This window comes from Galleria mellonella, unplaced genomic scaffold, assembly GCF_026898425.1.
Source record: "Galleria mellonella isolate WM207_F2 unplaced genomic scaffold, CSIRO_AGI_GalMel_v1 utg36, whole genome shotgun sequence".
NCBI lineage: Eukaryota > Metazoa > Arthropoda > Insecta > Lepidoptera > Pyralidae > Galleria > Galleria mellonella.
Genome location: NW_026442086.1, coordinates 6,288,929 through 6,303,832, shown reverse-complemented (window position 1 = coordinate 6,303,832; position 14,904 = coordinate 6,288,929). Strand labels below are relative to the sequence as shown.

Here is a 14,904-nt window from a genome sequence, read left to right as displayed (position 1 = left end):
GCCTGCCCCATAGACTGCCATGAGAAATGGTCCTGAGCGACCTGCATCTACTGACTCCCTGTCATTTGAGGTCATCAGTTCATCTTCGTCTTCAAATTCCATAGTTCTAAATTTAAGGATTTCTGAGATATTTATTACCTTAACGTCAACTAATCCTCTTGGAGTCGTCAGGAACTGCCCAGTTTTGTCTAGTGCTTTCTTTACGTCTTCTGAAATCTGGATTTTCATTGCTGCAAATAAATAGTTTTTAATATCAATGGAGAGGTTTATTCATGATATTTGAAGATTCATTTATTTGAAGATTAGAATTAGATTAGAATAAAAACGATAAACAATATAAAAGTTAAAATTTCTCCTAGTAACTTGACAGTTGGACGCTTAAAATTTTTTTGGAACAAAATAAAAATGCGGATACTGAGAAGGTCACTAAATTTAAAATAACATTACAATAAAAAATTAAAAATCCGAAAGTGAGAAAGTATCTCATATGATTTTATTTTCAAATCTAAAAATCTTATTTAGTGCAGATATTGTTCTTGTTTCTTTCTTTCTTAATCTATTTATTCTTTTTTCTTTCTTTTTTATTTACAGTCAAAATAGTTTTCTGCACCACGCTTTAATGCGTTGGCTAAAGGGATTTTTTTTAATTTTTATTTCAGAACAGATTTTAAAGGTAACTTTTGTATAGAAAAATAAATTTTAAGGTTATTTTGTATATTTTTATGGCAACTGGACGATATACTAACGTTCGCCGGTGCTTTCCATCCTGCTGGCGGTATTGATGGTGTCTCCGAACAGACAGTAGCGCGGCATCTTGGTGCCGACGATGCCGGCCACACACGGCCCTGTGTGGATGCCGCTCCTCATACATAACGTCTGGAGAAAGGTCACTTGGAATTATAATAATAACTGCCACATAATCGTCATGGAACGGTTCATGGGAAAGGAAGGAGTGGGCCATTATATGCCGGGGCACACACGGCAATAATCACACCAATTGCAGTGTGTGCCGCGGCCTAGAATGGGCCATCCTTCCTTTCTCGTAGGTGTCGTAAGAGGTGATTAAGGAAGGGAGAGGGATGTGCAACAGCATCCCTTTTAAAACATCTTTAAAAGCCTAACTGTGGTTTCCAACCCGCCTGCAAAGTGTGGCAACTACTGGCAAAACTTCTCTTATGGGAAAGGCTTATGTCCAGAAGTCTTGTATCTTTGAATGGATTATTTGTACTAATTTTTATAAGCCACATCGATTTTGTACAGAAAATAGTGCATATGCATTTATTTTACAACACATTAGCATGTAGATAATGATACAGTTTCTTAGTTGGAAATAATCTGTATGCAATTAGTATAGGCCTTTTTCAGTTTCATTTCTTTTTCATTTTCTTTCATTATACGTTTAATATGTACGACACAAGTTTATAACAACACTAGTTGTATCTCGAAGATTTGCTAAGATGAATTAGTGTAAAAAGTATCCTACTTTATGTATCAATTTAGGGTAGGGTTACATCTGTATATCAAATTCCATTTAAATTCGTTTTAAATATGATTGAATAAACCTAAACATCAAAATCTCTTTACAAATTTTCACATTTATTATTATCATTTGGATTATAAGGGTGTTTCAGAGAAAATGTAGTTTAAAAAACTACGCAGATGATGGGCTATATTTATAATAATCTATAGTTTTCCAATTTTTTTGGGGATACTGCACTATGAATGGGTTCGAAATAAATAATCTTCTTTGTCTATAGACTAAATGCCCTTCATCTGCGCTGGTATAAGGATGGCAGAGAGTGTTACAAATGTGCTAAGCATCATGCGAAGCAGGTAACTGTACAAACTATAACACAGAGACTGTATTACCTAAGTAGGTACCTGATCGGGCCGGTGTGGGAGGCGACACATCGACGTCGCTTCAAGCAGTTCCAAAGCCATATTCGCTATTTCAGTCGCATGTTTGTTGCCTGCGAAATTTTTATTATTGCATTATTGTATTATATGCTAATGCATTATAATAAACTAGCAGATACTTGACATATAAGACAAAGAAAGACAAAGAGTAAAGAAGTACAGCAAGGTGGCTTTAAGTCTATAAACTATTCTTATGTGACAATCAAAAGATTCTTCAATTTCGATATTTTATTGAAACCACATTTATCCATCTTTAACGACCAAAGAATTAATATAATATAGGAATAGGATCAAGAATAGGCCCTTGAGGTACACTCATTCGTTCAAGAGACCAATTAGATGTAATGCAGTTTAGTTAAATCTTATGAACTTTATCTGACAAATAAAATTGAATTAAAAAATAATATTTAATATCATAAAAGCTTCAAATGCATTTAACAACCAAAGACACAGTATCAATATGGGATGCTTAAAATTTTTGTTGTTTGGCTACTATGTTTCTTTGGGATAACGTTTTGTTTCACGGATAGAATGTTTCATTAAAATAATCTTAATGATTTTGATTTTACCTTGCACAAGGTAAGTGAACATTAAAAATAAATTTTTAGCTTCTGAGAGGTTAAATATACAAGTTATATTGAATTAGCTGTATCTCACGACTTCACCCGCGTAAATCAGTATATACTCGTAAAGTAAGTTATGTGTTAAAGTTAGGATATAATCTAGTGATGTAATAAGGGCTCAAGACTAGTAAAACATGAATAAGAAGTATACTCACCATTTCTGACGGGTAGGCCTGAAGCAACCATGTACGAATCACCAATAGTTTCTATCTTGTATACGTCATAGCATTCGATGCGTTCGTCGAACAATTTGTACACTGAGTTGAGGAAACTTATCACCTGAAACAAACAAATGTAGAGTGCATTAATTAAATACGTACATACATACATATCTGTCACGCCTGTCTCCTATTAGGGTAGGCAGAAACAATGGAACGCCAAATGCTTCGATTCAAACAAACCTCTTTCGCTTCTATATAGTATTCGACATAGTATACTCTGTTATATCTATGGTACTGTTCATATCTATAGGCGATGGTTACTATATTCCATCAGTAAGGCGTACAGTATGAAGTGAAAACCAACCTGATAAGGCGTTGATACGGCGGCTATTGCTGTGAACCCAACTATATCGCTGAAGTAAACGGTCACTGATGCGAAGAACTCAGCCGGCACCTGGGCAATAAGTAACATGTATAGTATATTTTTACTAACTTTCATACGTAATGAAAGCGGCCTAGAAACTCTTGACGTCTAAGGACGCTACTCTCTCACGAGTCGTAGTAAAATTTTCTATATTATATATTCATAAGCACTGACTTGATACTTTGTAATTTAACAAATGGACGTGTCTGTAAAAATTCGTTTGTAAAATTTTTCGTAAATCTGGCAGCATAGTTTATAGAAACCACAATTATCAGTCCGGCAAAAGAGTATCATGTTGTAGAAATTGGTTATTAGTAATGGGAACTAGCGTGTTTATTGTCAACAGGCCGACCTCTACGCGATCCTCTCTGAGAACTGGATTAATTTCTGTAATTTTTGGTGAACTAATTGCCAGTTGATCAACCTTCGTCTATTATCTCTGACTGGTAACAAGCCAGCGTAAATCAACAGCGTAAACCAGATTACTATGTCATTTTCATCTATTAAAAAATATGGACTACTTTCTGATAGAAACTAGTTATGTAGAAAATAGCCCTATTATTTGGAGAGATGGTTGTTTTTTGTACAACTAACTACATTATGCACACCTGTTGTGTTTGCTTCAATTGCTTCGCAACGCTTGCAGGAAGCATTTGATAGAGTAGTGAGTCGCTCAACTCTTTCTCATACTCCAGTTCCCGAGCTTTTTCCGATAGATTTCTTGCATAAACCTGAAATAGGAGTGTATTTTATAGTATTTTATGTGTGTCATATATATATATATATATATATATATATATATATATATATATATATATATATATATATATATATATATATATATATATATATATATATAATTGTGCTTACACAGATATTTATTATTGTTATATTATTCTTATTTATTTTTTAATGCGCCAACTACCTATTTATTCATTAATTCTTTTTACCCAAAGGTTGTCTCGAAGATATAGCTTAGCAATAAGACCGCCTTTTGTACTACACTATACTTATCGAAAATTCTTCGACAAATCCTGTAATGTTGGTGTAATAAAGTGTTAAATAAACAAAATAAATATATATTTACTGCATATTTTTTTTTATGAGTTACACTACATGCGCTAAATAGCTACCGTCTTTTTTTCTTTCTCATCTACCCAAGGGTTGTCTGGAAGAGATTACTTTAGCGATAAAACCGCCTTTTGTACTTCATAAGTGTAATATATATTTATCTTTGTATTTATCATTGTATTTTTCATTGAGTGGTGTAATAAAGAGTAAAGGGGGGAAAGGGACTGTTAGTAATGGAGATTGAGAATCCCATTGCTAGCAATACACCCAACCAGGTCGACCTCCTCGCGGTTCCCCCTGGAAACTATCATGGTTAATTCCTGATGAATTCATCATGATGGGCTAACTGACCTGTTTTCATTCTCATCTATCACCCTTTACTGGTGCTCCGCCAGAGTATCCCGTTAGCGCAGGCGGGGTTACCATACCATTTTCACCCATTAAAAAAAATAAAGAGTAAATAAATAAATGATAAATCTAACCTGTATAGTGTTTACAGCGTTGGTGACTAATGCTATAATAATGGGTGACACCACACACACAAGCACGAGTATGGCCGCGCACACCGCTTCACTACGTCTCGCCTCCTGAAGGCTTTTCGTCACACCCTCTCTGCAAATAAATAAATTAATCTAATTACAATTACTTAGATACGCAAGTAGGTAGTTAACGCTTTCAATTTAATGGAGCTATTGATTACGTTCAACAAGTTTTTATCTATTAATCTCTGCATAGTATTAAACAAAGTCGTTTCTCGTCGTCTGTACGCTTAGATCTTATAAATTACGCAACGGATTTTGATGCGGTTTTCATCAATAGATAAAGTGATTTAAGAGGAAAGTTTCTACATGTAGTATATAACCAGAGGGAGACTTTGTACAAAAGTCGATCACTTGGGTACCTCTGTCCCATTCGTGTTTCAACCGTGAAGCAGTTGTGTCTGCATGGCTGTGTTTCGGATTGAAGGGTGGGATATGGCGTGAATTTACTGAGTACAGAGGAATAACATCTGAGTCCTCAGGAATTGCAACGCATGAGGGGTATCATTGGCGAAACAGTATACTCTGTTATGTCCATGGTACTGCTCATGTCTATAGGCGACGGTTACCACTTTCCATCAGATGGGCCGTCAGCTTGTTTGCTATTCTAAGTTGTATAAAAAAAAGATAGGTAAGGATTTAGTCAGGTTATTTGGTCAATTGTGAAGAATTTGCCAGGAGGATGGAGTAGGGACGGGCTGTAGTGTTCCTTTTAAAATATCACCAAACTGCGGTTGCCAACTTGCCTACCAAGCGCAGTAACGAGTTGCAAAACTCCTCAAGGGAAGGTCTACACAGCAGAGGATAGTTAACGCCTGATATGATGATGACTATATGGAGGCCTTTCTGATACAATCTTGTCGATTGCTAGCAATGTGGTTAATAAGTTCCATCATTAATAATTCTATGTCTCTCAAGATGATATGGATAGAAAGGAGTGAATGCTGAAATTACAGCAAATAGAGATGAATAAAAGAGGAAAATAAATTACATCAATTTCAAATAAAGTTACAGTAGAAAATATCTGTACGTAGAAGATATTTAAGAAAAAAAAAACTTTTGGTAAGATTTTTGTCAACCAGACAGATACAGTTTTATATAATAAATAATATTATTGAAATTATTTCTGCTACTTAAAGGCTGTTTTGAAGTTAAACATACCTGCTCAAATTTAATATTTAGTCATTCGTTTCGAACAATTCCGTTTAAGATGAATCGTTGAATCCTAACAGTGTCGAGAAATAATTTTGTCTTATTTCAGAAACATTTCATGGATTGTTTGCTGTAGTAAGTAGGTATCTGTAGGTATCTAACGTAATTTGGATTATAGTAGATACCTACAAGGATAATAATAATAAAATTCACAATTATTTATGCACGGTGCTTTAGACCAAAAATCGACAACTATAAATAACTCATAGAGATTTATTTTAAAATCCTATAAGTATCTATTTACATCTCTTCAATATAAAATTTATTTTATTCATAAAAATACTTCATTTCCCGCCAAAAAATATTACATATAGTTATTACAGAGTAATAATAATTAGTGATTAGGTATAGATTAAGGACCTGTGATTAAAAGTCTACACTGCCTTTATTCTGACGAAATTGAAAAATGAATCTATGCAACCATCCAATCCAAGATGTGGTTATACATAATGGTAACATATGTTGCATATAACATTTTTTTTCTCTAAGTGGCGCGGATACATAGAGGTAAGAAGAAGACATATAGCAAGATTCTAATATATAAATACTTATTAAAAAAAAATGTGACCTTAGATATTATCTTTAATCTACGACGAAAATCGGCATGTTCTTAATTTATAAATAAAGCTTTTTACTCGTTTGGATAGAAGTCTTTACTATATTATAATAAAGACTTCTATCCTTAATTATAGAGTTGCTATAATTACATGTAATTTAATGATTTTTACCTGATATATTCCCTCAGCTGTTTTTGAACTGCTCTCAATTTGTCCAACAGTGTAGCTGTTTGATCGAAATATTCAATAGCATCAGCTACACTTCCATTCTCATGTTTATTATCCACTATTTGTTGATTTCTGTAAATAAAATAATTAAAAATCTTAGATTAATTTAAATTGTGAACACGTAAATTTCAAAGTATAAGAATCTATATAATATAGTTCCTCCTACAATTAAAAAAAAATACAACAATTCTCAACATTCAAACAAATTGACCTATAAAAATATTGAGCACTGATTACAGTGTTTAGGGATGCGTTACGAACGAAGAAAACATTCCTTTTGACCTTGTCCTTGTTGTGTTATTGATCATGAGGTAACAAGAACAGTTTTACGAGGAGTTCGGAATTGGCAGCGGACTTAATGTTGGCTGCATGAAAACAAACACATACTCGTATACTGCACGCACTATAGATGGAAATAAAAATCCTGTATCGATTTTGGAATATATTTACAAGTTTATTTTGGTTCACAGAAAAAGTAGCTACTTGTACAATTGAGAAACACACAATTGTGTTTGTATGATTGTTTTTACATGTGTGCGTTTCTGTGTGTGCGTGAGTATATGCGAGTGAGTGTGTGTACGAGCAAGTGTACGTGTATGTGTGCAAGCGCCTACACTTACACATACAAACATATACACATCGTAGATTAATGTGTTATTTCACAGAAACTTCACATAATTTTTTTTTTTTAATTTAAATAAAATCGGAATAGTCTGTGAATTTTATTTCACAACAAACGTTTCCATTTAAACCTTATTTTTTGTTTTTTTTTTCTACTTTATTACCAATTAATTGTATCTTTTAAGATATAAATTTTTACAAGCTGTTCTTGCAACACATTCCTTGACTTTGTAAAGTAATTTATTTAGGGAGAGGATTATTATATAAATAATAGGAAGTAGTAGCTTCATTATTAGATTACGCTGTTAGGTCAACATCCACGCGCGGTTCCGTGGTCGCTTTGGGAAACATTCTGGTTAATTTCTCATAAATTTTCTGTGAACTGACCCGACTTCACGTTCATTTATCATCCATCAATAACGCAAGCGAGATTACTGTTTTAATATTTGAAATTGTGTACCCGCCTGTTGCCTAACTCTTGTCAGTTGAAGTTTCAAGATTTTTAACTTAGAAATGAACTATCTGTCTTACTAAATCCTATACATTTTTTTGTCTTTTTTTTACTTTAAAATTTTACATATTAATAATAGTGAAAAACAAATGTATAAAGGCGACCTTAATTCTACAAGAGTTTTCTTACAGCAAATCCAAACTGGAAAAAAGCATTAATAACATTAATTTATAAATAATATCCCCATAAATAATATTACCTATCCTAATAATGAAGTACTGCGTTTATGATTCACTGTTCATCCCAAAGGTTGAATGTTAGAGAATGCTACTAGCATTAAGTCCACCTTTTGTACCATATTTTCATTTGGTCCATAAAGTTATTTAAATATATAAATAAATGTCAACGGGTAGTACGGTTCACAATATGTCGATATTTATAACTAAAAAAACTAGATAAAATTAACACTATATCTTTACTTATTTAATCAATAAATTAGATTTGCATACCTACAATATTAAGGCAATTATACAGGTGCCAAAAAGTTTTGTCACAAGGCCCTTATAATGTCAAATGTCTGTTTAAAGCAAATCAATATTTCATTTCATTTCAAATCAGGAATCAGAGAATTTATTTCTAAAATATTTTGTTGTGATAGTTAATTTTAAACTTCCACATTATTTACTCATATTTAAAGGGGTTTTCATTGCGTTAAGTTCTGATTGTGTATTTAAAATATTATGTTTTGAATTCAGTATTTTTTAATCACAGTTAAACTTGATAACATAGTACCTTTAATCACTTATACGTTAAATTTTTTTTTAACTATTAACCTTTTATTAATATTTAGTATTTTGCCATTAGCGTGGGTGGACATTATATTACACAATGTGATTGTTTTTCAGAATATTACAAGAGAACCGCTCGGCTTTGCCAGCATATTTAGAGCGCTGTTACATGTTACGTCTCAATTTCTTGGAACCCAAAAACCTTAATTAATAGATTGTTTACAGCAATTCTGTGTCAATTTTGAAGTGTGTAGATTATTATGTCGATCTATTCAAGAGTATATGGAGAGACATCATAGATTATTTGCTACTGACGTAACTACGTACAGTTTATTTATTAAACTTTAATACATTATAGAAAGTGTAAATTGCGTACTTAACACCCAATGGTGTTATCTGCCAATCGCCGTACAGATAGGAATAACAGAAAATATAATTGATGGTGCAAGGTAATGAACAATATTAAATTAAAACAGTAATTAAAAAATAACATATATATATATATATATATATATATATATATATATATATATATATATATATATATATATATATATATATATATATATATATATATATATATATATATATATAATACTCATATTATATAATATTTTTGATATCTTATATAATTCAATTATTATAAAATTGTACAATCATTTAATTTTAACTTTATAAAATTATGAACTTTGAAATTAATGTATAATAATATTATAAAATAAGAAAGGTTTGACTGTTTCTTATAATGGATGAGCTCGAAAGTTAGTCAACCGATTTATAGAAAGCTACATTATCAGGAAGTAACATTGGTTATATATTATTTTAGAAGATTGTATCTACCCATCCGAAGCTGGGCCAGTTTGCTAGTATATATATATATATATATATAATTTGTGGCAATTTGTGGTTAAATTCAAGATATTCTATATCGTATATAGTATCGTTCTATATCGTAAATTTAAATCTCAAATTACTTTTAAACTTTCAATCTGAAACTTTGTAATTACCGTTCGTGGTTGCCTCCCTGTTTTCATCCTCACCTGTTATTTCTCACTGGTGCGTGACTAGCGAATACTGATGGCCCAGACATAAATGGAATAGTAACCCTTACTATTTCATTTTTACCAGAGGGAGAGTTTGTACAAAAGTTGTTTGCTTGGGAACCTCTGTCCCATTCGTGTTTCAACCGTGAAGCAGTTGTGTTTGCATGACAGTGTTTCGGTTTGAATGGTGGGATATGGCGTGAATTTACTGGGTACAGAGGAATAACACCTGAGTCCTTAACTGCAGTTGCCAACTCGCCTGCAAATGTGGCAACTAATAGCAAAACTCCCCTTCTGGGGAAGGCTTATGTTCAGCAGTGGACAGTTAACGGTCGATATGATGATGGTAAAACATGTAATGTAATGTATTGTTTGTTTGTTTTGTTGCATTAGGTAGCTCGTTAGGAGGTGGATATTCAATATTACGAAACGACTATGGATGAAGTCACGGTATATAGCTAGTATATATTGAATGGTTAAAACCGTGAAGTAGGGCGTTAACGTGGCGGTTGCGAGATATCGGCGGTTATATAATTTTGCTTGCATTAATAATCACGGGTACATTTATAAATTTTATCTGAACATAATATTATAAAGAGAAAAGATTTAATGTTTTATATGTATATTTGTTTCAAATGGATTAGATTATACTTACATTACAATGGTTTTTAAGTTACCTTACTAAAAAAGTTAAATCAACTACTACAAATTTTCGTTCCCTATCATCATCTCCTGTTACGAAAGGTATACCATAGGGATCTATTTTAGGGCCAATATTGTTTATCCTCTTTACAGCTGATATTATTAACTGTATCAAAAATTGCAAATTTCACTTATTTGCTGATGACCTCCAAATGTACCTACCAGTAACCCCTAATAATCCTTTCGCAGAATTAGCAGCAGTAAACGAGGACTTAAATAATAAAGCAGAATGGTCTATTTTTAATGGACTTTCTTTAAATCCAAATAATTTAAAGGTCTTGGTATTCAGAACTAAAAACAAATTTAAACAGATTATGACTTATAAACCTACAGTGACAATAAAGGGAAAACCTTTTATTATTGTTGACCAGGTTTGTAATTTTGGTCTTATTATGGATGGGTACATTTTGAAAATCACGTACACGATATAATACGTAATTGTTATATAATACGTAATAGGCTTGAAGTGCTCTATAAGGTACGCGAGTTTCTGAGTAAGGATTTACGTGTCACGCTATGTGACTTCTTGATTCTATCTAAACTCGATTATGCAGACACTGTTTATGGAGGAGGTCTACTGTCCCGTACTGAAAAAATAATAAAGCGAGTGCAGAAAGCATGTACACGATTTTGTTTTGCCGTACCTTTGCGTGCTCATGTTACTCCATTTATGAATCAATGTAATTGGTTAATAAACGTTTGCTTTATTTTGTGTTGTTGCTTTTTGGAGTAATAAAAAATCATCTTATTTATTCGAAAAATTTTCATGTTCAGTGTATAACCGTAGAGTCTCACATCCCTACTTGATTTGCGTCACATACAAAACTGTAGCACTTCGTTTATACAATTTACCTTCTCAGTAAGGTCAGTTCCATTTTAGTTACGTCTTTTAAATATTGTTTAAAAATATATTTGATACAAGTACAAAGAGTGTCAATTTGTCAGATAAATTATAACTGATGGATTATAATTAAAATACACAATTATTTAGATAACATGTATATCAACATCATTATTCTATTTATCTTCATTACACCTTGTTGTATTGTACATGTTATACAATAAATAATATATTATTATATTTATATATAATACTGATATCATCTAAAAAGCCAAATTAATAGTAGATTATAGATTTAATTTTGTTTCTCGAGTACTACCCGTTACTATTTATTACTTTCTCGAGAGAATGGTGACCCCACTGAAAATCAGCGCTGCAGCAATACGCTGCAGCTTAAGCTGAGCGGGGATTATTTCAGCTGCTAACAGAGAATTATTATTTTAATGTATAAAGTTATCAATAATATTGTTATATTTTATAGTTAAATAAAGGATTTTATTAGTATTATAATGTATAAATTTAGAAACTACTCAGAAAATTTTAAAATTCTTTCATCTTTAGAAAGCTAATGTAGCTTCAACGACAATCAACGAGAAACATTATGCTGTTTTTTATTTACACAAAATTGTGCATAACCGGAGTGAGTCGCTAGTAAATAATCTAAATTAAATACACTTGATTAATTCATTTTTATTCTAATTACTTACTTCTTCTCCAAAACCTGATACTCCGGGCTGTCTTCCTTGATATCCTTGTGCAGTGGTATGAGTGACGGGACCAGGTTCAGTGTGTTGTCCAAGAGGTCCCTACCAAGAACCATGTGAGCTATATACCTTGAAAAACACAGAAAAAATTGTGAAACACATAAATGATAAAATTAAAATCATCACAAAGGTTATCATTAATAATGAATGATGAATAAATTAAGAGTTATGAAAAAAATTGTGTGTGTGATTCCTTACACTGTGTTATGTATATATTCGTATTATGTATTCATGTAAGGATATGTGTGCGTATGTAGTATGGGTGCACGTGCGTGCGTGGGCACGTGCGCGTGCATGCATGTGTGAATTTTGTAACGTTTACTCAATCATTTCCGCCCAACACAATTTTATATAATAATTATGTAGAAAAATAAACTGTTAGTACTAAATTAATATAAGGGAAACAAAATTTAATATATTTTGAAATTTATTTAATATTCTTTATTCCCTAGCCAGTTCATTAACGTAATATACCTATTGATATTTATTAAAAATATGTAAGTTGCTTAGATATAATAAAGAACAAATTTTAATTATTATGAAACTAGCTTTTGCCTGCAATTTTGTACGTTTGGGTTCACTTCTAAATGATGTACCCAGAAAAAAAATAGTATAATATAGCATAACATAACTGCTAACACTGCATTCAGTTTGATACAGTAGTTTTTGCGTGATCCTGGTATAAACATACAGACAGACATAAAATATAATATAGATCGTCTTGATTTCTATTACTCTTATTATTTTTTCTTAAATTACTCCCATACAAAGACATCGTCTAGTTATATTTTTATTATATTAGTAAGATAAGATTACTATTGAATATTAACATATCGAATATCATGTTTAAATAAGTTAACATTTTCTTTGGACTAAAATATTTCTGTTTCATTAGGGAACTATTTATTTGTGAAATAAAAATGATGATTAAATTGGCAGATTCATTTATTAGTTTAAGCATGACAATGCAAAAACGAAGTCAATACAAGATGGCGGATATTCGACCAAAAACAACAGAATTAATAAATTGATAACCAAAACATTAAACGCCCGAGAGGCTCGTAAACTATCATGTGTCACCGATTCGAAGCGTAGACAATTTCAATTCCATCAATAAACAAATGTGGATAAGAATTGTTTACGATTGTATAAAATCCTATTTTCTTTCTTTTAACCTTTATATATTTCAAGTTGACGAGTGGGTGTGGGATCATAATTGGCGGGCTAAAAGACTTCGATTTTGTAACTTGAGATGTTGCCTCTTTGTACTCACTTCACCTTAGATTTTTTATGCAATTTAGAATGGCAAACAACTTGGCGGGCCACTTAACGGAAAGTAGTAATTGTTGCCTATAAACATGAACAGTGCCATTGACATAACAGTGTATGCTGTTTCACCCATGATACCTCCTAATGAACTAACTGATCGGATATTCGTTGTCTTTTTTAAATACATATTAATAATTATTCTTTCTCATAAATTAATTGAACTATTAAGTATATTGCAAAAAATAAAAACAATTCAAGTGAATAGTTTTTTTATAGTAATCCATTCAGTTGTTTAAGCAATGTTATTGTTTCCTCGTTTTATAATTCAGTAATTGAACATAAATAGTCACGTACAGTGCGGTTTCAAAGGAATTTTCTCCCGCGTATGATCAGGCTGTGAAATAGCTCCCTGTCGAGATTTTCCCTAGAGACTATAGTATGAGGTTTTTTAAAAAAATAATATTAATGTTTTTTCAGGGTTGGCAACGCGCATGTGGCACTCGTAGTTTTGATTACAATAATTGTTTACCATTTAGTATTTTTTTTTATTTATACAACTTAGAATGGCAAACAAGCTGACGACCCACCTGATGGAAAATGGTAACCGTCGCCTATAGACACGAGCAGTACCATGGACATAACAGAGTATACTGTTTCGCCCATGATACCCCCCCATGCGTTGCCATTCCTGAGGACACAGGTGTTATTCCCTACTCCTTACCTCCTCCTCTGTACCCTATAAATTCACGCCATATCCCACCCTTCAAACCGAAACACAGTCATGCAAACATAACTGCTTCACGGTAGAAACACGAAAGGGACAGAGGTAACCAAGCAATCGACTTTTGTACAAAAGTCGTAGTAATTGTACCTCTGGTATACGGGCTATATGCTTGTATAAGATGGCAAAATTTCGTTGTATAAAAAAATTGCAGATTCGGGAAACGCTGTTTTGACTGAATAAAACCTATGTACGTCTCTCAAGTTTTATTTAACAATACACATTTGCAAAATTGCATTAAAATCGGGTGATCGGTTTTCGTGTAAATAGCCGTGTGGTCCCAGAATACACTACCCTTTCCTTTTCCGTGGGTGTCTTAAGAGGGACTAAGGGAATTAAATAAGGGATGGATAGTGGTGTCCCTTATAAAAGTCGCTAAAGCCTAACTGCGGTTGCCAAGCGTGGTCACTACTAGCAAAACTCTCCAAGATGGAGGCCTATGTGCAGCCGTGATTACTTAACGATTCATATGATGAGAATAATATAATGAGCGGTTTCTGAGATTAGCGTAAACGAATATAGCGATATGGGGCGTTTATATATTAAGATATTAGACAATTTTACTTATAAGTTATTATTATACATATGTTATATTTATATATTATATTATACATATATAGTTATATATACCTTTCGTGCGACCTCGGTTGCAGCGAACCACGCGCGAAGTAATTAATTCCCAATACAGAAGCGATGCCTTTGCACTCTATACTTCGTAATAAATTCTTGAAACCCATCAAGTATCTGAAACAACCGTTGTTTATAATAATATAATAATAATATAGTTATTTATGTTCTCTCACAAACAACTTAAATTTACACATGAGGTATTTAGGATAAAATAAAATTAAAAAAAATTCGGAACTCTGCTATGAGGAGTTTATATAACTACTAAATTAAAAAATCTATTGT

The 14,904-nt window shown here is 32.3% G+C and overlaps 1 protein-coding gene across 1 annotated transcript in view; it reads right to left on the bottom strand.

Annotated features, from left to right (window-relative positions):
• The window catches only part of LOC113514693 (receptor-type guanylate cyclase gcy-1), an 89,776-nt gene that overhangs the window by 6,851 nt on the left and 68,021 nt on the right, over positions 1-14,904 (bottom strand). Inside the window, exons 6-15 of the mRNA XM_052897464.1 lie at positions 14,623-14,736; positions 11,886-12,011; positions 6,676-6,804; positions 4,679-4,808; positions 3,734-3,856; positions 3,066-3,155; positions 2,696-2,819; positions 1,882-1,970; positions 747-876; positions 139-230 (exon numbers count right to left, since the gene is read on the bottom strand). Of these exons, the coding sequence (XP_052753424.1) occupies positions 139-230; positions 747-876; positions 1,882-1,970; positions 2,696-2,819; positions 3,066-3,155; positions 3,734-3,856; positions 4,679-4,808; positions 6,676-6,804; positions 11,886-12,011; positions 14,623-14,736 (1,147 nt within the window). The remainder of the gene's footprint in view (positions 1-138; positions 231-746; positions 877-1,881; positions 1,971-2,695; positions 2,820-3,065; positions 3,156-3,733; positions 3,857-4,678; positions 4,809-6,675; positions 6,805-11,885; positions 12,012-14,622; positions 14,737-14,904) is intronic.